The 24589-nt window shown below is 50.8% G+C and overlaps 1 protein-coding gene across 2 annotated transcripts in view; it reads right to left on the reverse strand.

Annotated features, from left to right (window-relative positions):
* DLGAP2 (DLG associated protein 2) overlaps nt 1-23438 on the reverse strand; it is a 773688-nt gene extending 750250 nt beyond the window's left edge. Inside the window, exon 1 of one of the 2 annotated variants that reach the window (XM_059156120.1) lies at nt 23186-23438. In XM_059156120.1, the coding sequence (XP_059012103.1) occupies nt 23186-23203 (18 nt within the window). In that variant the 5' untranslated portion in view covers nt 23204-23438. The remainder of the gene's footprint in view (nt 1-23185) is intronic. The other variant, XM_059156121.1, reaches the window with a different exon arrangement.
* Between the last annotated feature and the right edge of the window lie 1151 nt (nt 23439-24589).

Genomic DNA, 24589 nt, shown 5'->3' on the forward strand with positions numbered 1-24589 from the left:
TGCACATGCACCGACACACACACACCAACACACACACACACCAACACACACATGTGCACACACCAACATGCACAAACGCACACATCAGCACATGCGCGCACACATGCACACACACCGACACACACACACGTGTATTTTCACTTTCAACCCTCTGGAAAGCACCAAGCGTGACCACAGTCACCAAGCATGACCGCATGGCATCAACAACGATGGGCGCCCTGGCAGGCAGCAGTGAACCGAGAAGGGAAGGAAGTTGGTAGGTGTTTCTGTTCCCACGGTAAAAACGGTTATCGGGTGACACCGCCAGGAGCTGATGCAGTGAGAAGCAAAGGAGAGAACTGTTAATGAAGGTAACGAGTTAGCAAAGAGAAGGTTCCAGAAGCAGCGACTTCCTTATGCGGAAAGAAGGGTCGGATGTGAGTAGTTAGACACGTCAAAGGGGATTAGTGAGGAGACGAGGAAATCACCCCGAGAAGTCCTGAAGACACAGTAACACACCCAAGCGAGTGACACAGTGAAGCCGCCGTGCTGACGCCACGATGGTGGGCGTGTGTCCAGCCCAGAGAACGCACCCCAGCAGGGGCCCCACCATGCACCGTGGACTCTGGGCAAGGAGCAGCGCAGGATCCCCAGCTCTGGCCAGTGTCGGTGACGGCAGAGTGGGCCACCGGCGGGGGCTAGAGGAAATCTCTGCCCTTCCCTCTGTTGGCGTGACCCTCAAGCCGCACTCAAAAACTGGGAGTGACACATGTGATTCTTGGAAGGAGAGGAGCAAGACGCTGCGCTTTCCACTGTAATTCCTTCGGCATCATCCGATTATGGCCAACGTTAATCTAAAACAGATGTGAAGACAGATAAGATGAAGGTTTTCCAGTCTTCCTAGTCAACAAGGAAACAAGTGTGCAGGGTTTTCTCCACCTAAGAAAGGTCTTCATTAGCATTATGCAGTTTATACGGAAAGTACAAATACACACTGATTTTCTTGAAGAAATACTAGGAAGGCTCTCCACACCACCAACCCCATCACAGCATCCTGCCTCCTCACCCGCCCCAGCACCGACGGACTCAGAGCCGGGCAGACCCCGTGCACCCCGACCAGCTCCGAACCCTCGGGCAGTTACCATCTGCGGCTTTGGTTCTCTCAGTTTAAAGCAGACTGATCATAGACTTACGGCCCACAGTTCTCTTGCCTGTGGGCCTGTGGCTGGCTTTGGTGCAAGGGTGATACTGGCCTCAAAAAGTGAGTTTGGAAGTGTTCCCTCTACTCCTCCCTTTGGGAAGAGTTTAAGGAGGATTGATACTAATTCCTGTACAAATGTGCAGAAGAACTCAGACGTGAAGCCGTCCGGTCATGGGCTTCTCTTTGTTGAGAGGTGCTGATCACTTTCACTCTCCTTCTATGTTACTGGTCCACTGTGGCTTCCACTTCTTGACTCGGTCTTGACCGGCTCTGCATCTAGGAATGTATGCATCTCCACCAGGATCCCCGGCGTGCTGGCATACAATTACTTGTGACAGTCTACACAGTGCTCTTCTTGCCAGACATCCAGGACAGCGTCCCCTCCTTCAGTGGTGATTTTACTTCTCTGAGTCTGCTCTGTTTCTTCCTGTTGCTCCATCTAACGCTGCGTCAACAGGAGACCCACACCCGTGGCGGCCTCAGGGAACTCAGCAAGACACCACAGGGCCTCTAACACCACACCCGCATGCTTGTTCAGGAAACACAGCTGAACCTCTATGATCTTTAATGATAAGAGCACAGCCTACCCTTTAAAAACACAGTGGTTAGGACACCAGACCCCTGTGCGGTCTAAAATTCACTTACAATTTCTGACTCCCCCAAAAGGTAACTACGAATAGCCTACTTTTGACCACAAGGAAGTTTTACCAATCACATGAACATGCCATTAACACATTCTGCAGGTTTTATATATCATATGCTGTATTCTTACAACAAAGTAGGCTGTAGAAAAGAAAAGGTTATGAAAACCATAAGAGAAAACAGATTTAGTTTTGTAAAAAATAAATAAATAAATAACATGAGTGTGAAAGGGTCAAATATATAAATTAGATAAGATCTTACTGAACAGTTGAAAGTAGCGATGTTCAGAACTGAGAATAACTCTAGAAATCATCTATGTGGTTCTGCGCACTTGGAGGTGGGCCCCCCCAGCTAAGGCTGATGTGAGCGTCATCACGGCGGAGGGAAGGGGCAGGAGCAGAAGGAAGGGGAACTTAGTGCTGAAGTCAGCTCAGCAAAGCGGTCAGGGGACGCGTGGGAGTCAGGTGACCCACAAGGCAGAAGCACCAAGTGACTCAGATCCTGGGGGACGCCCCACAGGACTTCACCATGACTCAGAGACCCTGTGTGCTCAGCACCCCACAGGAGGGAGCACACCTGGGATCAGGTGCGGCTGGGCCCCCCCGCCCCCGGCAAAGAGAAGGTCCCATGACAACTGATCTGGAGGAAGCAGATACGGTGTGAGAGGCGAGCAGAGAAGCTGAGCCAGCCCCAAGCTGCCTGCATGTGGACGCAGGAAACCAGACACACAGCACTTGGGGTGACCTCTGAAGGCGAAGCCATCGAGACCAGAAACTGGGAAGAACCATGGAAGTACGTGCTTTTGGAGAATTTCCAGAAAAACCTGCAAATATTACTTCAGATGTGTCACACGAAAACTTGTGGCACCATCTAATTCAATAAATACATTCACAGTCTATTTCAATCAGGAAAAATAAGACAGTCTCTCATAATGATTCCTGGATTGAAACAAACAAACAAACAAAACAGTTGAAAGGTAACCTTAAAATGCTTTTGCATTAATATGGGAGATGCAGTACCAGCTGCTGAGTATTGTAATTTCTAGGGTGAAAGGACTCTCACTACGTGCGTTCTCGGGGGCTCAGCAGGAGGCTCGGTGCTGGGGAACAGGGCAAAGCTCGGTCTAGCGCACAGCCACAGGAACGGAACCCAAATGTCCAGCAGACTCTGTGGTCACCCAGCCCCAACCCCCAGCGGGTCATCCAGGCTCCCTGGACCCCGGGATCCTCAGTGTCCTGCTGCCCTCCATGCACAGGTGCAGCAGGGAATGACATCATTGTTTCTCCACCAATGAGATGACTGGCGCTCACAGTCACGGCCATGTCCACTCAGCCAGGAGGTCAAGAAGTGGCAGAGCCACCCGGCCTCACGTGTTCTCCATCATGCCCCACAGACACCCCGCAACTGTGAAAACATACAGCTGAGGGCACACACATTTGAGAACACCTGGCAGAAATGCTCTGATGGCTTTTAAATCCGCCAGAGAACAGACTCGGCCTCTGATAACATAGTGAATCTGACACAGAGTTTCTGGGGAAAGGCATCCAGCTTCCCACCACTTTCAACACTAGCTGGGGTTCTGCTAAAACATGACTCTAAAATGGGAAAATCAAAGACACACAGTCTCTAAAGGAAAGACATCTGATCTTAGCTTCAATAGTGTAGGATTCTGAACTCCACCCGGCCCGTGGACCATGCATGTGGCCTGGGAGGCCAGCACCAGCTCCCAGTGGGCAGGCACAGCACAAGACACTGAAGGAGCACATTCCTGGGCCTCATCCTGATGGGTGTTCTGGAATCTCCTGTCAGCCAGTAACACGTGACAGTAGCATCTCTTAAAACCGAGCAAGAAATAAACCAGTCTCGTGGAACTACATCACTGTCAACACATAATGAGAACGATTATTTTTTTTTAAAGATTTTATTTATTTGACAGACGGAGATCACAAGTAGCTGGAGAGGCAGGCAGAGAGAGAGAGAGAGAGAGAAGCAGGCTCCCTGCTGAGCAGAGAGGCTGATGCGGGACTCGATCCCAGGACCCTGAGATCATGACCCGAGCCGAAGGCAGCAGCCTAACCCACTGAGCCACCCAGGCGCCCCGAGAACGATTATTTTTAAGAAAGCTCATTGTGGGGTAACCCCAATATTGTTTGTAACTCTAACTAGCCATTACATGATGATGGGTTTAAGGTATGGTTTATGGTTTAAGGTATCTTGTATAGGACATCTTCTGAAGGTTATAAGCTAAACACAGAAATGCTGAAAGGAACCAGAGAGTAAAGGAATGGCCAGAGTTGGAGGAGGGAAGCATAGACCTTCTAGGATAAAAAGGGCTTCGGAGTTAGATAGGAAAGAGAAATGGACACAGATCGAAGGAGAAGTGTAGCACAAGAAACAGGCTGGTACAGAATTTTCCAGATGGGTGATATGACTTGTGCAAAGGCCCAGTGGCAGGCAACAGTAAACTGTGAGCAGGAATCCCGCATGAGCAGTGTTTGCTCCATAAAGCTTCATTGGGAGTACCCCAGGAAAGAGGATATTTTGCAGCAAGCTTTGAAAGCCAGAAGGGAGAAATCTGGATTTGACAAAAGGCAACAGAAAGCAGCATGCAGAGAAGTGACATGATAAAAATGGCCTTAGAAAGATTATCCCAGCAGCTGTGTGTAGGATGGTTTCAAGCCGAGGGAGACTGGAGGCGGAGGCCTGCTAAGCGAATGTTCTACTAATTCAAGCACCGTGGTGGGGGAGCGTTGTCGGGTGCAGAGCCTGGAGGAAGGGAAGAGCACTCCTACTGGGTGGAGGAGCTCTGGGGCCACCCCCAGTTTCCCCACCTATAAAATGCCAGGCTTGATCAGACACTTCTCTTTGAGCACCTGGGATCCCATAGATTCTAGATGACCCAAAAGATGATGGAGAAGATCTCCAGGTGAGCTGGATATGAACAGAGATTGGGGAGAAGGAAAAGGAATAGCAAATCCCAAACCACACTTAAGAAATGAAACCTGGTTTTTGCAAACTAAAGTTCATGCATGTAGTATTCTCTTAAAATCCTCCTAAATATACAATTACATCCATATTACCTAAAAGCAGATTAGCAAAAATTCCCAGGTAGCAGGTTAATGGTTCCAATCTCACTAGACCCTCAACACTGCCCAGAATGGCACCATCAAGCCCAGGCAGAAGCCTTGGGGAGCCCTGGATGCTCCCCATACAGCATTTCCTTGGGCCTAGAAGGCCATTACCTCCGCCCCAAACACTGCTCCTGATTCCTACTTGTTCTTCAGAACGCACCTGAAATGCCACCTGTGCCCCCACACTCCAGGCTGCCCGTCATCAGAGGACCACAGCGGACTTGTGATGATAGCTGGGATTTCACTTCTAGGAACTGGTGAGCATTTTCTTAATATTTATCTCCCTCCACAGACTCTTCCCCCAGCCAGGGCTATCTTGTTTCCTGAGTAAACACAACGCCACCTCCCATGAATGAACAAACAGTAATGTCCTCGCTTGTGTCTACCAGATGGGGACCAAAAGTACCTTCTGAAGGAGAGTGATCACCAGATACCTAGAAATTCACCCAAAGTCACCCCGATTATTACCAGCTGCTAGGAAGGAGGCACCTGGGTCGACCTGACTCTCCTGTCCAGCTCAGGTCATGATCTCAGGGTAGTGCGGGGAGCCCCACATCAGGCTCCACACTCAGCATGGAGTCTGCTTGTGCCTCTCCCTCCACCCCTCTCTCTACACACTCTCTCTCCCACAAAAAAAAATATATATATATATTTTTTTAAATTGCTAGGAAGCTTTACCAGAGGGATGGAAAATGCATATCCTGGGGACAAGGCATGGGCGCCCTCCTAATGTCCACTCCATCTGCAGACGTCCAACAGCTGTGTATTCCTTCCTACGGGAACGGAGAATGCGAACCCCACAGGCCTTGCCTCTAACCTATGCTTACTCAGCCCTCCACGAAAGGCTTCGCACACAGAAGAAGAGTTGAGACACGCAGAAATCCACACTTCAAGTTTCTTAGGTGTGCAATCACCATCCTACTGGAAGTGTGATTCCCTACTGTTTAAGGAGACATCTGTCCCTTGGTTTAAGGTACAGCAGAAGTTGTCAGAGTCCAGTGGAGCTGAATTCAGCAAACTCTAGAAGTGCTCCTAGATGGAGCTGGCGACTGGGTAGGGCAGACACCTCCAGGGGCCCCAGTGAGCCCAGGACAGGCTGGACATATCATTCAGACAGGGCTGGCTCTGGAATTCCCACGGGACAAGCCCAGCTTCTCTGGACACCTGCTCACCCTCACTCAGGATCACTTCCTCTTGGCAGGAGTGATTAATGGCCGTGGCTCACTGGGGCACTGAGGCCTCCCCCGAGAGAAAGGGCTAGAACCAATGAAGGGAGTTACCAGGGCATCACTTTAAACAGGGAACCAAAGACTATCCTGTCTTATTTCCACAGCTCTGACTCTCAGGGACCTTGAAATGCCTGACCTGTCGCAATTACACCGACAGAGCCATTATCCCTAATTGTGGCCGACTGCAAACTTACCAAGCTTTCTCTTTGCATTCATTTTTAAATACTGCAAGGAAAATAATGATTATCTCATTTTATTATGTTGGATCATCTTAGGGGACAGGCATTCTGTTTAAAAACTGGTAAATCTCCATCTGGTTCACTGATAAATTCTTTATGCCTATGATATTTGAACAGATGAATAAAGAATTCAGAAAAGTTTCTGGGCTTGGAAACTGACTGCACCTACTATTATTTCTTCTACCTTCTCTCTATGACTGCCTTCAATTTTAAAGGCTCCTCCCTTACTCCTGCTTTCTCTGGGATGGCCTCACCTAGACCTTCTCGCTTCTCACAGATTTGCCTGTGATTTCTGAAGACCTTCAGTGATATCTGCCATCTCATAGAAACTTTCAGTTTTTCATTCCTAGAAGGAAATGTTTACAGGCAAACATGATTTAAATAGACTTCCTTCTTCCCAGTGACTGATTGTCCCCATTTCCCTACAAAGCTTCAGTATAAATAAACTGTGGCCATATTAGCCCAGAAGGAACATTAAAGAACACTGAGTCTCAAATCCAATAATACATTAAAAGGATCATTCGCCACAATCAAGTGAGATCATTCTGTGGTTGCAAGGATGGTTCAATATTCTTGAATCCACCAGTATGATATAATACATTAATAAAGGATAAAAAAATCATATGACCACCTCAATAGATGCAGAAAAAACACTGACAAAATTCAACATCTGTTCATGATTTAGAAAAAAAAAAACTCAAAAAAATTGTTTAGAGAAAGCACAACTGAATGTAATAAAGGCCAAATATGAAAAACCCAGAGCCAACATCTTCCTCAATCATGAAAACTGAAAGATTCTCCTCTAAGATCAGGAACAAGATAAGGATTCCCGTTTCCACCACTTCTATTCAACACAATATGAGAAGTTCCAACCATAGCAATCAGACAAGAAAAAAGAAATATAAGGCATCCAAATGGTAAGGAAAAGTTAAATTACCACTATTTGCACATGACATAATACTATATTTAGAAAGCCCTAAACATGACACCAATAACTATTAGAAGTAATAAATGAATTCAGTAAAGCAGCAGGATACAAAATTAATGTACAGAAACTGGCTGTCTGTCTATACACTGATTATGAAGTAGCAGAAAGAGAAACCAATAGAACAATCTCCTTCACAACTGCACCACAAAATAAAATAAAATACCAGGAACAAACTTAACCAAGGAGGTTAAACACCTTTGAAAACTATGAAGCAATGATGAAAGAAAATGAGGACCATACATATGGAAGATATTCCAGCTCACAGATGGAAGAACCAGTATTGTTAAAATTCATATTGCCCAAAGCAATCTACAGAGTCAATGCAATCCCTATTGAAATACCCAAAGCATGGGACACTTGAATGGCTCAGTCGGTGAAGCATCTGCCTTTGGCTCAGGTCATGATCTCAGAGTCCTAAAATCGAGTCCCGCATAGGGCTCCCTGCTCAGCAGGGAATCTGCTTCTTGCTCTGCCTGCCAATCTGCCTACTTGTGCTTGCGCGCTCTCGCATTCTGTCAAATAAATACATAAAATCTTTAAAAAATAAAATACCAAAATCATTTTTTCACAGAACTGGAACCAATAATACTAATATTGGTATGGAACCACAAAACACCATAAATACCCAAAGCCAGGCTGTGAAGGTAAAACAAAAAGAAAATAATCCCATATTTCTTATTTATTGATTGATTGATTTTCAGCCTAACAGTATTGCTTTTGCACCACATCCAGTGCTCCATGTAAGCCGTGCCCTCTCTAATATCCAGCACCTGATTCCTGGTTCCCCCAACCTCCCCCCTTCCCCCACCCCCAGTCAATGATAATTGACTCTCTCTGCTTGACTTATTTCACTCAGCATAATCTCTTCCAGTCCCGTCCATGTTGATACAAAAGTTGGGTATTCATCCCTTCTGATGGAGGCATAATACTCCATAGCGTATATGGACCACATCTTCCTTATCCATTCGTCCATTGAAGGGCATCTTGGTTCCTTCCTCAGTTTGGCGACTGTGGCCATTGCTGCTATAAACATTGGGGTACAGATGGCCCTTCTTTTCACTCCATCTGTATCTTTGGGGTAAATACCCAGTAGTGCAATTGCAGGGTCATAGGGAAGCTCTCTTTTTAATTTCTTGAGGAATCTCCACACTGTTTTCCAAAGTGGCTGCACCAACTTGCATTCCCACCAACAGTGTAAGAGGGTTCCCCTTTCCCCACATCCCTTCCAACACATGTTATTTCCTGTCTTGCTAATTTTGGCCATTCTAACTGGTATCTCAATGTGGTTTTAACTGGAATCTCCCTGATGGCTAGTGATGATGAACATTTTTTCATGTATCTGATAGCCATTTGTATGTCTTCATTAGAGAAGTGTCTGTTCATATCTTCTGCCCATTTTTTGATATGGTTACCTGTTTTGTGTGTGTTGAGTTTGAGGAGTTCTTTATAGATCCTGGATATCAACCTTTTGTCTGTACTGTCATTTGCAAATATCTTCTCCCATTCCATGGGTTGCCTCTTTGTTTTCTTGACTGTTTCCTTTGCTGTGCAGAAGCTTTTGATTTTAATTTCAGACCAATATCACTGATGAATATGGATGCTAAGATTCTCACAAGATCCTAGCAAACAGGATCCAACATCACATTAAAAAGATTATCCACCATGACCAGGTGGGATTCATCCCTGGGCTATGAGGATGGTTCAACATTCGCAAATCAATCAATGTGATAGAACAAATTAATATGAGAAGAGAGAAGAACCACATGGTCCTCTCAATCGATGCAGAAAAAGCATTTGACAAAATCCAGCATCCAGTCCTGATTAAAACGCCTCAAAGTATAGTGATAGAGGGAACATTCCTGAACTTCATCAAATCTATCTATGAAAGACCCACAGCAAATATCATCCTCAATGGGAAAAAGCTTGCAGCCTTCCCGTTGAGATCAGGAACACGACAAGGATGGCCACTCTCACCACTCTTGTTCAACATAGTATTAGAAGTCCTAGCAACAGCAATCAGACAACAAAAAGAAATAAAAGATATCCAAATTGGCAATGAAGAAGTCAAACTCTCTCTCTTAGCAGATGACATGATTCTTTATATGGAAAACCCAAAAGACTCCACCCCCAAACTACTAGAACTCATACAGCAATTCAGCAACGTGGCAGGATACAAAGTCAATGTACAGAAATCAGTGGCTTTCTTATACACTAACAATGAAAATATAGAAAAGGGGGCGCCTGGGTGGCTCAGTGGGTTAAGCCACTGCCTTCGGCTCAGGTCATGATCTCAGGGTCCTGGGATCGAGCCCCGCATCGGGCTCTCTGCTCAGCAGGGAGCCTGCTTCCTCCTCTCTCTCTGTCTGCCTCTCTGCCTGCTTGTGATCTCTCTGTCAAATAAATAAAAAATCTTTAAAAAAAAAAAAAAAAGAAAATATAGAAAGGGAAATTAGATAATTGATTCCATTTACTCTAGCAACAAGAACCATAAAATACCTGGGAATAAACCTAACCAAAGAGGTAAAGGATCTGTACTCGAGGAACTACAGAACACTCATGAAAGAAATTGAAGAAGACACAAAAAGATGGAAGACCATTCCATGCTCTTGGATTGGAAGAATAAACATTGTTAAAATGTCTATACTGCCTAGAGCAATCTATACTTTTAATGCCTTTCCAATCAAAATTCCACCAGTATTCTTCAAAGAGCTGGAACAAATGATCCTAATATTTGTATGGAATCAGAAGAGACCCCGAATCGCTAAGGAAATGTTGAAAAACAAAAATAAAACAGGTGGCATCACATTACCTGATTTCAAGCTTTACTACAAAGCTGTGATCACCAAGACAGCATGGTACTGGCATAAAAACAGACACATACACCAGTGGAACAGAGTAGAGAGCCCAGATATGGACCCTCAGCTTTATGGGCAAATAATCTTCGACAAAACAGGAAAAAATATATAGTGGAAAAAAGACAGTCTCTTCAATAAATGGTGCTGGGAAAACTGGGCAGCTGTATGTAGAAGAATGAAACTCGACCATTCCCTTACACCGTACACAAAGATAAACTCAGAATAATTCCATATTTCAAGAAATACTACAAAGCTGTAGTTATCAAGACAGCATGGTACTGGCATAAAAAATAGTAACACGAATCAATAGAACAGAACAGAGAGCCCAGAAACAGACCCAAGCTTCCACGGCCAAGTAATTTATAACAAAGGGGGCCAGAACACACAATGGGGAAAAGCCTCCCTGTTCAACACGGTGTTGGGAACTGGACGGTATATAAAGGGAACAGAACCAGACCACTTTCTGACACCACACACAGACTCAAAACGGATTAAAGACCTAAATGTGAGACCTGAAACCATAATGCTCCTGAAAGAGAGCACAGGCAGGAATTTCTTTGACATCAATTATAGAAATATTTTTCTAGATAAGTCTCCTCTGGCATGGGAAACAAAAGCAACCTTCAGCGACTAGGACTACACCCAAATAAAGCGCCTGCACAGCAACGGAAACCAGCAATAAAAAGGAACCTACTGAACAGGAGAAGATATTTGCAAATGAAACATCTGGCAAGGGGTTAATATTTAGAATATATAAGGAACTCCTACAACTCAATACCCCAAAATAATAATAGTAATCCAATTTAAAATGGGCAGAGAACCTAAAGGATTATTCTTCCAAAGAAGACAATCGATGGCCAACAGACATTATAAAAAAGACAACCAACATCACTAATTATCAGGGAAAAACAAATCAAAACCACAATGAGAAATAACCTCATACCTGTTAGGATGGCTGAAATAAAAAATATAAGAAACAACAGGGGTTGGCGAGGCTGCAGAGAAAGGGGAGCTTCCTCTTACCCGGCTGGTGGGATGCAGGCTGGTGCGGCCGCTCTGGAAAACAGTGTGGAGGTTCCTCAAAGTTGAAAATGGAGCTACCATATGATTCTGTAATTCCTTTACTTGGAATTTACTCAAAGAAAACAAAAACAATAATTTAAAATGATACTCAACCCCTTGGTTTGGCCAAGATATGGAAGCAGCCAAGTGTCCATGAACAGACGAACAGATAAAGAAGTCATCTCTCACACACACACACACACACACACACACACACACGGATATAAAGAATGGAATATTACTCAGCCAATAAAAAAACGAAATCTTTGCCATTTGCAACAACACAGATGGACTCAGAGGGCATTATGCTGAGTGAAACAAGTCAGAGAAAGACAACTCTCACAAAATTTTATACATATAAGGAATCTAAAAAAAAGAAAAAGGAGTCATACAAAAAGCAGACTCACCCCATAAATACAGAGAAGAAACGGGTGGTTGTGGGAGGGCAGGGGTTTGGTGGCATGGGCACAGTGAGGAGGGGAAGTGGGATGTACAGACATCCGGGTACGGCATGAAGGTCAGGGGATGAGAGGCACAGCACAGGAAGACAGTGACACTGTAACAGCACTGTGTTTCCCCAGACTCAGCTACACGTGTGAGCGCAGCAAAACCGTCCTAGCGCTATGTTGCACCCTGACACTACTGTAACATCGTCAACTATCCGCAAAGAGAAAGAACCCCGAGCCTTCCTAACATGCCCTAGTGTGACTACTGCTCCCAAGAGACATTTGTCACGGCCAGGCTCGGGGACGCAAGGGACACGGGACAGGGGACCACTGTCCTCCCGTCCCAGGAATCACAGGTGGACAGCGACGCATTACTCCTGGCTTGTGTCCCACACTGTAGAGTCTTCTAAACTCTCAAGGCCACCGTTTGCATGTTTGCAAGAAACAGAGGACAATACTTGACCCAAATAAGCTTGTAATCTGTGCTCTTCTAAGGTGGGGGTTTGGGACAAAACAATCATAGGAGAAGGATGGTGGCTTTTCTGCATTTTTAAAAATAATTGAGAAATAAGATAAGCAGGAGCCTACTTGGGCGGACAAAGGAATAGAACAGTTGAGAGGAAGACGGCCCTGCGAAACCCAAGACAGCCAACCGTGGGGTGACTCCGGGCTGCTCCGGCAAAGGGACACGCCTCACCACACTGCTCAGAGGCCTCGTCACAAGGGGCCACCAAACTCCACATCTGCCGGGCCCCGCAGGGTCCACTTTCAGAGCCTGGCTGGGTCTTCACCCACCCCACGCCTCTGGCCACCTTGGGCAGCCGGTCACTTGTACATTTCAGGGGGATCCAGACCCCCTTACAGCACATCCACGGTGTTCAGAGCTGATGAACGGGCCTGGGGTGTGACAGCGGGAAGACTGACAGGATGCACCGCTCTGAGTCCCCACCTGCGGCCTCAACCCCTGTTCCTGGATGACCGAGTCAGACGCACCCAGACAGAGGCTAGCCAGGCCCCACGCACCCCTGTTCCCCTGGGTCCCGGGTCCACGTGTCCCCACATCAGCCACCACTTTAAGTGCCGGGCGAGGCCAACGGCTCGGTTCTGCCGTGTCCATGGCTCCCGCCAGACCAGGAACCTCTGGAGGGCAAGGACCGCCTGCCACTGTCCCTTCTGACCGCAGGGGGGACGGACACAGACCCTGTCACCAAGGAGAACCGGCGAGGCAGGCGCACAGAAAACAGAAGCTTGAGAACGTCGGGTGAGGCCTGAGCTAACGGCCAGGACTGGGAAGAGCGGCAGACCCAGGCAAGGGCGGGGGTCCCTTAAACCTCACAACTCGGCTGTTCAGTGTCTCCAAGAGAAAGCAGCGAGGACAGGCAGGGAGGACCCCGAGCCGGCAAGCGGAGGGCGGGGACGGGGAGAGACGCGCCTGAGCAGTCATCGGAAACGCGACAGGAGCTTGTAACACGTCAGACAGCGATGGCACGGAGCGTCGGAGGCGGCAAGACCGCCAGGACACACGTGTCCGCGGGGAGCGTGATCACGGCTGGGGCACTGCTCTCGGCACCCGTCCACCCGCAGAGGCGCCAGGGGCCCAAGCGCCCACCCTGCGGCAGGGTGTGAGTGCTCACTCTGTGACCCCCTCGCAGCTCACCTTCTCCAGCCCCGTCGGACAGCTCAGGATGGGTCGGTTTTAGGACGGACAGTTTTCAGACACTACATTTAGCCCACTCGAATTCTTCTTAAACGCTAACCCGTTAAACCTTTCGGAAGAGGAAATCTGTATTTCATTATAAAGCCCGAGCGCCGTGCTCTCTGGTCCGCTGGGAAGCGCAGGGGGAAGGAGCGTCACGGAGGGCTCGCTGGCCAGTCCGAGGGCCTCGGGCGTGTTTTGGAAACATGGAGGGCATACAGGTGGCGGACTCGTGCTCAGATGTCTGATCATCAAATACGGAGAAGGGCGGCCGTTCATTATTTTTAAAATCATAACCTATTGTATACGTTGAGAAAAGTGATTTTTAGTTTGCCTTTTTGTTACCTTTGATTAGTGATTCTGGCCATTCTCAGATGCTTATGGACCAAACTATTGATTCCTTCATGAATTTCCTGGCTATTCCTTGTTCATTTCTATGCACTCGTGAGAATTCTCTTTGTCCATAAGGTCATCAACCTGTGGAAGGATAAGAACAAGTGCGCCTCCAAGATCACCGCGTGCCGTCGGTCTCCGGGTGGGCCCAGAGAAGTTTCCCAGCAAGATCACCGCGCGCAGTCGGTCTCCGGGTGGGCCCAGAGAAGTTTCCCAGCGTTCCTTTCCTTTGCTCTGTGACTCTTACACTCACAAACCCCGTCCTGGGCCACGATCAGCGCACACTTGTGCCCTTTCCCGGTCGTGGCGAGGGGGTCACAGAGCAAGCACTCACACGGTGCTGGTGGGGACGTCCTGCTCTGGAAGGAGCTTGGCAGCAGTTTCAAGTTCTAAGAACATTCATGCCCACGGGCTTGGGGACAGCCACTCCACTGCCTGGAATCCAGCAACCCGACCTTATTTGGAAAGGAGATCTCTGAGAGTCTAATTCAAGTAGGAACCCGGAGATGAGCCAACACTCCCAGGTCATCTGAGTGGGTCCCAGAGCCAATGACAAGAGAGCCTTGAAGAGAGAGACCGAAGACGGACAGCGGACACAGACAAGAAGCCACGTGACGACGGAGGCAGAGACTGAGTGACGGAGCCACAGGAATCCCGCCCCCAGTCAGTCTCCTGAATGGCTGCAAAGATTCTGGTGAGCAACTGAACACTGAACACTGCAGAAATGCTTGATAACAGCATATACTGGAATGCTATGCTTCAGTAAAATCCCGTCAAAGAGTATTCTGAAACGATGGGCACATTCTCAGAAACGAATATAAAGTGAAAAAAGAAACACGGTAGTTCACAACTTCGGTTTAAAAAGTAAGAATAAGATGGGAAAGCAGCAATCAGAAGCAAGGATTGTTTCTAGGTCACGGAATTACTGGTGACTTTGCCGTCATTAATTTGTGCTTATCTATAATTTCTAAATATTTAGCAGATCCAACGGCCGGAAAAAGAAAAAATATCTATGAATGTCACACAACTACCCCACAGTTTCTCTACCAGCTAAGGGAAAAGACAACCATTATCCCAGAAGTGAAGTTTGTAAAAGTGGAATACATGCAAGAGGTATTGGCAAGAAAGGACCCAGGAGCCAAGCACATGCATTACCGAGCTCGACAGGAAGACTCTGACCTCCGGGGTCTGCCTGTTCTTGTTCCCAGGGAAAACACAGCATACTTCTCTAAGAGTATTCTAGATCGAAAATAGAGGGAAATTCTAAAGGGTTGGAACAAAAGCTCACAGGCAGAGGCAGAGAATAGACTTCGCCCTTCTGATCACTAGTAAGACAAGTGGTCCTTCGTGATGCTGTTAACTTTATAACACTGCGGACCCTTGTTCTACCCAACGTACCCGTGGAGATAGCTCCGTACAGCATACTAGGACATGCTCTAGGAGGATACAGGATCCGAGGCCCTCATCTTCCCCAGTTTGCACTCAATGACTTCACAGGGAAAAGGTCAGTAAGCGTCTTCTCTTTAGGGCGTAGAACGAAAAAACACATTTGCCTGGCTGCTGTTCTGATGCTCCCCACCACCACCTCCCGCCCAGCCCCGCGTCCAGGTGCCCTGAAGGTGTCTGGATAAAGGAGCTAAGCCAGCTGCGTGATTCAATCCAGAGCAAAGCAAGGCTGAGATGCCCCAGGACAGGGTCCCACAGACCCTGCTAGTGACCTGTCACTATCAGCCTTGCAAGTGACAAGGTAGGTGACAGAGGCCAAGGGAAAAAAGTGGTCTGTGCCCCCAGACTCTGCCCCTCAGGGTCCTCCTGGCTCCTCCTTGTCCTGGCTGGGTGAGGACGGTGAGCACAGTGACCCTGGAAGGCTCGTGTGAGGATGGCAGAGCCGCAGACAAAAAGAATGTGGGTCCAGAAGGACCATTCTGGAGAACGCAGTCCCTGTCCCAGATAACAGTGTACCTGACCAGAGCTGGAAGCAAGTTCTGCCTGTCCCATCCAGCACTGCAGAGGGACCGCCCAGCAGCTAGCTGGCCCAGCGGAGGCCACTCCTCCTCCCCCAGCAGCTGTGCGCACACCTGGGAATAAAGGCCCAAGCGAGACAGCCACCTGCCCTGGGAGGGGCTAGACCAACCCAGGGAAGACCCAGTGCAGAACGGGGACAAACCAGGATCCCCGATGACATTCCACCCACCTCCCTTTATGACAAGAGCAACACATCCTGTTTCAGTCACTGTGTGTGGGACCATCCGCGTTTCTGATAAAACAGAAACAAAGGACCAAAAGCTGGCCCTGTCCCAGCATTGCAGATGAGCTCTGTCAGTCCTCACCACTCGGCAAACACGGACTGAGCACCAGGGCCCAGCCGTTTTTAGGGCCTTGGGACACACCAGTGACCAAAATGCACATGTCCCTCCAGCTCACAGGGCTGCCGTTCCAGCCAGAGGCTCCTCTCTCCGGCTCTGCCAGACCACAGATGTGTCCCCAACACCGCCCCTCACCCGTCTCTCCTCATCTCCCCCTCCGCAATGTGCAGACCTCCCGGGGCTGCTGTGCAAGGGAAGAGCACGGCACTGGGCCTTACACACTCAGCAGCGTGCCTGCTGCCTGCAAGGGCTCCGTGTATGCTAGTGATCACAGGCAGGGAACAAACATCCAAAAATAAGGAAGTAAACCATTCAGTGCGTCAGACAGTAACCAGGGAGCTCGAGAGCGCGGGAGGCACGGGCCGGCCTCCCTGACAAAGTGCCGAGTGTGGTGGCTCCACGCAGAGAGGGGTGACCGCTGTGTCCTGGGAGCACAGAGGCAGGGCTGGGAGCTGTGCAGAAGCCCAGTGCCAAGATGCGCCCCAGCCCCAAAAACAGCACAGGGAGAATCCAGGGTGAGCAGAGCATGTGAGGAGAGGGACTCAGACTGCTCCCCAGGTCGGGTGCGGTCTGCTGTGTCGACCGCTGGAGGAAGCTGCCCTTCACTCTGCGCGCTGGACAGAAGATGGGGACCAACAGGGTCCCCCGCCCCCGACTGCTGTGTCTCTCTGTCTCTCCTCCGTGCTCCATACGGAGAAGCTTCAGAGATTGGGGTGAGAATGTACTCTTTGTAATCTCGTCTTGTCCCTTAATGTGAGAGGAACACCTGTTTCATATGAAATACGTAACTTCCATCTGTTCAGTGGATGTGCACTTTTTTGTGTGAAGTGGCTATAACACAGTGAATTTATCTAATTTCTTATTGTTCCTATTTTCCAATATTTTAGTATAACATAAAACCGGACTGAACATCACTTCGGTAATTGCGCATAAATTCAAGACTATTTTCGTAGGGTACGTTCACAGAAGTGAAACTGCTGGGACGAGTTATACGCAAAAGTCGTTTTATTTTATATGAGTGGTAGGACTCTCAATAAAACATCATTAGAGAAACAAGCAAGTAGATGAATTGAGGACAACAAAATGCCATTTGGTTGTTTTAATGAGCTACGTAGACCCTCTTCGCAACAAAAATAAAATTTTAATCTAACTAGAGTGAAAATCTAGCACATTTTATGTCATATCCTAAAATGGCCATATTAAGTTCAAAAAAACAACATTCAACTGTTAAAAGAAAATTGCTAAGCTGCCAATAGATTCACACCGCTTTTAAGAGTCAGAAAAGAGATGCTCAGAAATTTGTTCAGAAACTGTCAAATCACAAAGAATGTCAGAAAAATGGACATTTTTAAAAAGCCAAAAGTTTCATATTCTAGCAAAATTAAAAATGTACCCAAACCCACTGATGCACGTGTCACAGCCCCCATCCACAACATCCTCCCACACAACTGAGAAGCCACGCACGGAAGCTGGTCAACGAAGAGCCTCTCCCGCAGGACACCAGGGAGGGTGTCACTCAAGCATCTCCTGAGTTACATGACTTCAAACACTCAGACAGAATGGGGGGCTGGCCAGATCCAGCCCTCCACTGCTCCTCCTCCACACCGTGGACAGAGCTGGGCAGCGGGCACATGGAGGCATCAGCAGCACAAATAATGATGGTCTTCCAGGGAACGTTCCCCAAGAAGGCACAGAGAAGCACAGGGATGACTTGCTTCCAGCACTGAAGGCCTGGGGACCTGCCAACGGGGACATCACAATGGAACACGGTCTGAAAGGACAAAGCGAGGAAAGCACGGAAGAGACGCAGTGGCTGCGTGTGGGCAGAAGTGTGGCGTCATTCCGCTCTTGGCCAAGTCAGGAAACAGGGAACAAAGCAGGGACAGGATCCGAGAGCAGAGCCTAGAACACCCCAGAAGGAGCTGTGGGGACGAGGGAAGGGAACCAGACGTGAGGTCAAGTCTGCTAGGCTGAGCATCTGCTCACTGCTCTCGTTCACACGCTGCAACAGACAGCGAGACAGACGGGGTCCAAGGATGCCCGAGGCCAGCACCTCCCCCAAATCCGTCGTCCTGAGACGGGGAGAGAAAGAAAGGGTAACCGTGTGCACTGTGAGGGTTAGCACACCAGTCGGCGCGCTGTGAGGGTTAGCACGCCAGTCGGCGTGCCGTGAGGGTTAGCACACCAGTCGGCGCGCTGTGAGCGTTAGCACAGCAGTCGGCGCACTGTGAGGGTTATCGAGCCGATCTTATGGGGTCAGGAAAGTGACTGTCATGGCTTCAGATCTCTTACTCCAAGCCTGAGTACTGCTCCCCAAAGCGTGGGTGGGAGACGGAGCCTGGACATGGCCTTGGGTTTGGAGAGCATACCCATGAGGACACCATTCACCCAGGGTCACATTCAGACCACACGGCCATTCCTCCTCGGCCAAGACAGGTTCATCACCAAAAAACAAGCATGCAAAGTCCACCCTGAGAAGGTGATCAAGTCAGGGCCAACATTTTTGGGGCCTCACGGACTTGGTGAACAGGAAATTCAGTTAAGTTTGACGCCCAAAGAATTATGTTAACCCCCTGGCTGTCATACTTGTTTGCTCTGATCGTCGACCATTTGTAGCCTTGTCCTTTGTGGTTAAGTTGTGTCAAAATATTGGAAAGAGGAGGCAAAATAGATAAAACGAGTAAAAGACGACCAGAAGTAATAAATTCTTAAGGTTTATGGGAGTTCAGAGCATTGCTTCATTACGCACAATAAAGGATGGCTCAGCCCGGTTCCCAGTTTACTCTGGGATCTGAAACAGTCGGCACTTACTGGGTGTTTACTGGACACACCGTCCTAAGTGTTTTACACCCATCAATTCCTTTAAACCTTGTGACAAGCCTACAAAACTCAATTGCATCCATCCCACTCTTAGTGACAGGGACTGAAGTATATGGAGGTCAAACCAACGGAGGCCCCCGGGCTGCCCCGCAGGTGTGACTCCAGAGCCCACACTCTGGTCACCGCCTGTGCTGCCAACATGGGTTCTGCTGCTCAGGGCTCTGCAAAATCAGAAGGCCAGATTTTCATGTAGCACAAGAGGATCGTTTTGTTTTGCCCGGCTTACAATGTATACTCCAGGGGCCCTGTGGGAATCATTTCAATATTTTTACTTTTGTGCAGAGTGCAGTACACCTCATTATAAAGACAATGACCAATTACATTGACAAAGTTACTCTTTAAAATATTTGCTGCGATTTTATGGATAAGCTGACTGATAATGCTTATTCCTCTTCGGAATGATTCTTTTATTCCCTGTGGTTACACACAAAAAGGTATATCGAACAAAAATATCACCTCAAGATGGACAAAACTTAGACCATGATGAGAGCTTTAATGTGGACATTCGGGAGGAGCTAAAACCCCTATATTCCACCTGACTCTCAGGGACAGAAAAGCCAGCTCAAACTGGGGGAGATTTCTTGGTTTACAGAAGCGAAATTCGAGCAGTAACGACGCTTCGGCACAACAAGGTCTCAGGACCCAGTGGTCTCCAACCACAGCGGAGCGCTAATGGTGGGCACAATTGACCGTCGGAAGGACATCAGCAGTCACCTGGAAGGGCGAATTCGTACTGCACGGGACGTTCAACAGAAGCCTAACAAGCTGGTCTAGAGAGTTCACCTCCTCGAAGACCCCCCCCAGCAATGCCGAGAGCTCATGAACCAGCATGACCTGCACCCAGCAAGAAGACCTCCTGCAACCACTCGGGGAGGCACATTCTCCGAGGCGCACGGGGTGGGGGGGAGCTGTCGGAACAGCCGGGGGGCTGGGCAGGCATCCCCCCAGGGCACCAAGTCCGGCCAAGACGGGGCCCACGAAAGGCTCACTGCCAGCAGCTTCTTCAGAAGCAGACGGAGCCAGGGCGCAGGGTAAGGGCGGGCAGGAACAACAGGGATTGCACATGGTGTCCGGGCACCTTTGACAAGAAGCCGCAGGCGGACAGCAACGGGATCTGTCCCGGACTGGAGGAGGCCGGAAAGGCAGGCGCTCCGCCCCAAAGGTGCAGGACGCCCTACAAGCCCACCCTTTGGACCAAAGCCCCCAGGCCCAGCTCCCTGCGCAGGAGTGTTTCCGTCATGAGGAAACACGGGGCCCCCTGCTGATTCCATGTGTTCACGGCACCGGCAAAACGAGACCTCTGAAAGGCTGCGCATCAGCCAGGACAGGGTCCCAGGGTGCAAAGGGCTTGTGCATAAGACTGTGGGGGATGAAGAAGGAGCTTTAACTGCCTGAGATGTTTTGCCTACTAACTTCCTGCACAGTAGCCTGTGATGCTTTCAGAACCGGCATCCTGGCAGTGCTCTGGAGGACTCCCATCTGTCCGACGGCATGAATCATATCTATTTTTATTGTACCCAATGAATGACCGCGGCACATCCTTTCCAAGGGTCAATACCTAATGCATTTGCTTATTTTCCCTTTACGATCTATATTCAAAGAGTACGTCCTTCAACTCCTTGGGTAATTCATCTAAATCACCAGTAACCCAAGCCATACAAAAATAGTGGTAAAAGAATGAATGTTTATTTCTGCCTCGGGCAGGACCACTTTGGACAACTCTACTATAAACGTGAAGTCTCTTGGATGGAAAGGGCATTAACAGAGTGAAAAGTTGGCTTAGCTCACTTATCTGAGAAAACATCTCCACGGGGAGAAAACTCTCATTTGGGGCACTTCGGCACTTTGGATGATTTGAGGTGGCATTCCTGTCGCTCACAGAGCTTGCCCTGTAACCTACAATTATCCTGCATTTGGGACAGGACCAGTCACTAGAGTAAGTTGCCCAAGGCTTACTGACTTCTTCACAGAGAAGAGAGATTTCTGGGGAGAGTTTATGAAGGGGTTAATCCCACCTTTCTGGACCTCCTCGTCCAGGACAGGATATTGCATTGACCTAGAAAAGGGCAGCAAGCTTTAGGATAGGACTTTCTTCTCCCTGTTTTCGTTCATTAGGTCCCCACTCTGCCCAGATGTGCCTGAGCAGACAATATGCCCCCAGTCTGCTGTCGTGTTGCCAGATGTGGGGCATCAAATATTCCAATTTGTTTCACTTCCAAGCAGTGAAAAAGTCTTATCATCTAAAAGGAAACGGTACACATGCGCCACAATGAGTGCTGGAGCCAAGTCTGTGAGTCACCCAGTGCCTGCACAAGGCAATTTGGCTACTGGAAAATCCTGATTAATGAGTTTTTTTGAACACCAGAGTGACAACCTGACCTGCCAAAAAATCACTTTTTATCATCAGTTCGTCATGTGTTGGTTACCTAGGACCCACCCAGAGAATGCGAAGGAAGAAAAATGAGAATGGTGTTGTAACGCACATGAACCTCAGAAGTCAGTGTTGCTTCTTGCAAGTTGTGGGGGACAGGGCGGGGGAGAGGTCCCCTGGACGTGCTACACAGCCTCCCGAAAGCTGTGCTGAGAGCCTGGGGATGTTCCAGTCCCTAACAGAACTAAGTCACCACCAGGTCAGCCAGGTCCCATCACACGCAGTGCTCCCCAAGGACACACAGCCAGCAAGTGCCCAGGACCCCAGGGAGAGTCCTTGTCTGAAGTCCTGCCCTGAGCTCTCCTGCCTCCGAGAGAACAGACCAATCCGCTCCAAAACTACGCCAGCCCTGTCCGGCAGCATTACCACCACCAAGGGAGAACTGGCCACCCATTCTTCACTTGTAATCAATACAAAACCACGGCGCTGAGAAGTCTCCAATTCCCAATTTCGAGACCCAGCCCTAATCGCCATTGGTTTGGCAGAAGAGAACAGAGCGGCTGGAATCACAGCAGCTGACAAGTGTGCAAGAGTCACAGGAAGAGAGGCTGCTAGAGTTTCCCACGCCAATCTCCAGCCCCTGGGCATGTCTCTCCTCTGTCCGCCTGCGCCCCCCTCCCACGTCCACCTGCGCCCTCTCCACCTGCAGATCTCCCTTCTCCACCTGTGCCCTCTCCCCTCAAAGAACCTCAGCACTCTCCATCCGCAGACCTCTCCTGCTGCCTCTTGGGCCCTATCCCTTCTCCACCAGCGCCCTCTCCCCTTGGCACGTGGGCCCTCTCTCCCCTCTCCACCTGCAGACCCTCTGGACCTCTGAGACTCTCCACCTCCTCACCTCCTCGCCCCCTCCCGACCTCTCCTAACTCTTTCCCTTAACCGGCACCCCAGGTTCCCTGTCCAGCTGGCTCCAAGGCTCTGGGCGCAGTGCGCGCAAGGAGGGCGGCCAGGTGGGCTGGGGCACCGTCCTCCGCCCGGCCTCACCTGCTGGCGCACGCAGAGCCCGTGCCTGCCGCCCCCACCCCTGGCAGCGCAGGCTGCAATAATTACATCCTCATTATTTCTCTGCGATCGTTAGCGAGCGAGCCGAGAACAGCAACAGCCGCTGCCGGGGGAGGCTTGGTTACAAAACCCTGCGCCGGGAGCTCCGCGCTTAGCAACCACCCCGAAAAAAGCCGGGTGCTCGCGCTCCCACTTGAAGAGCGGGCGGCGGCCACCCCCTCCCCGCGCTGCAGCCGCCGCGACCCCGCAGAAGTGGCCCCTCCACCACCCCTGGCCCGCTCCCTCGCAGGCGCAGCCCCCGTTCCCGGCCCTCACTGCACCTCCCAATCGCGGTCGGCCCACCTGCGCCCCCGTCCCCTAGCGGCTGCCCCGCGGGAGCCGGACACCGCCCCCTCCTCGGTCTCCGTCAGCTCCCCCAGCTCGCCGGCCGAGCGCCGCCTGTCCCGCCTCCGCGGCGCCCGCACCGCACCCAGAGCCCCAGAGCCCAGGGTCCGGGGACCCCCGGCCACGACCAGCGCTGCGCTCAGCCCGAGCGAAGGACGAGGCCGCCCGCGCAGCGTGGACCCTGTGCCCAGGCTGCCCAGGGGTCCCTGCCCGCGCCCCACGCGCAGCCTAACCCCGCGCCCCGGCCCCGCGACCCCCGCGCACCTTCTTCAGCGCAGACATCCTCGGGCGCTCGGAGTTCAGAAGGTGCAGGGCGACATGGCGCGTGGCCAGTCCGTCCGCCCGTCCGTCAGTCCGCGGGGCCGCTGCCGCCGCCGCGCGCTCCAACCGCGCTCGAGCCCGGCGCACGGTCGGAGCTCACCGCCGGCGCCTGCGCACTGGGCGCCCGGGGAGGCCCGGCGCACTGGGGGGCGGCCGGCGCGCGGCGGCATCTGGGGAGGGGCCAGGCCCGCGCCCGGGGGCGCCCAGGCCTGCGCGTCGCGCCCCCGGCCGCCCCGCCCCGCCCCGCCCCGCCCCGCCCCGCCCGCCGGCGCGCAAGCCACGCCCCGGACGCCACCTGTTGCGCGGGGCGCGGCGGGGCGCGGGAGACCGCGGGGAGCGCCGGGCGCCTGCAGCTCGCCGGGCGGTCCCGCGGTTCCAGGCTGCCCGCGCGAGCCGGAGCCGGAGCCCGAGCGCGGCGAAGTTAGCGCGGACCCCACACGTGCCGCAGCTCCTGGGAAGCAGCCCCGCGCTCCGGATCCGGAGGAGCGACACGCGCACCCTAAGTCCGCTCCGGAGCCAGATGCTCTCCAGCCAAAGGGCACGGGTGCGTGCGCCCGGCGCTGGCGAGGGAGTGTCACCGCAAAGGTGTCCCGCTTCTGTCCATCCTGCTGCCCAGCCTCCTCCTCCTCCCAGGGCCGCACTTTCCCGTCGAGGACGGGCGTGGTGTGCGCAGGGAAGGGTGCACTATGGCGGCGGGGAACGGCCGTCCTTTCCACAGCAAACCTGCGCGCAGAGGCAGCGAGCGCCATCCGTGGGGTCTGGCCGCCTCCGTGCGTTTGCTCTCAGCAACACGGAGGACGCCGGCCAAGGAATTGAGTCAGGTTGCGTGGGCCACCCGAGCGATCGGGACAACCGAGCCCACCGGGCCAGACTGGGATGCACCGTCGTCAGATCCGTGGGAACGCCCTTCCAGGACCCACTGCCCGGGGAGCAGAGTTACCCGCCAGAGTGACGCCTGCTCCACTGGCACCGGACGCCTGGGACGCCTGGTGCTCTCATTCCGCTGTCCCCTCGCGGTCCTGGGCCCGGGGCAGGGCGGGGAGCCCCCCTGTAATGTCCTGCAACACCAGGCTCTCCCAAGTCTCCGCCTGGGTTCTGGGGAGTCCAAGCCGGATTAAAGCCCCCGGAAGCTGCTGGCAAAAGTGAGGTCGCAGGACAAAGGTTTGTTTACAGCGAAGTGAGAGGGATTAGAATAGGAATCCGGTGATCAAAGTATTTGGAATGGACAAGACGGACTTTTTCAGAAATTATAAGCCCTTTATTGTTGCTTTTTAAGATTTTATTTATTTAATTCAGGAGAGAGAGAGCAAGTGCACGGACAGGGGGACGGCAGAGGCAGAGGGAGAA

This window comes from Mustela lutreola, chromosome 18, assembly GCF_030435805.1.
Source record: "Mustela lutreola isolate mMusLut2 chromosome 18, mMusLut2.pri, whole genome shotgun sequence".
NCBI lineage: Eukaryota > Metazoa > Chordata > Mammalia > Carnivora > Mustelidae > Mustela > Mustela lutreola.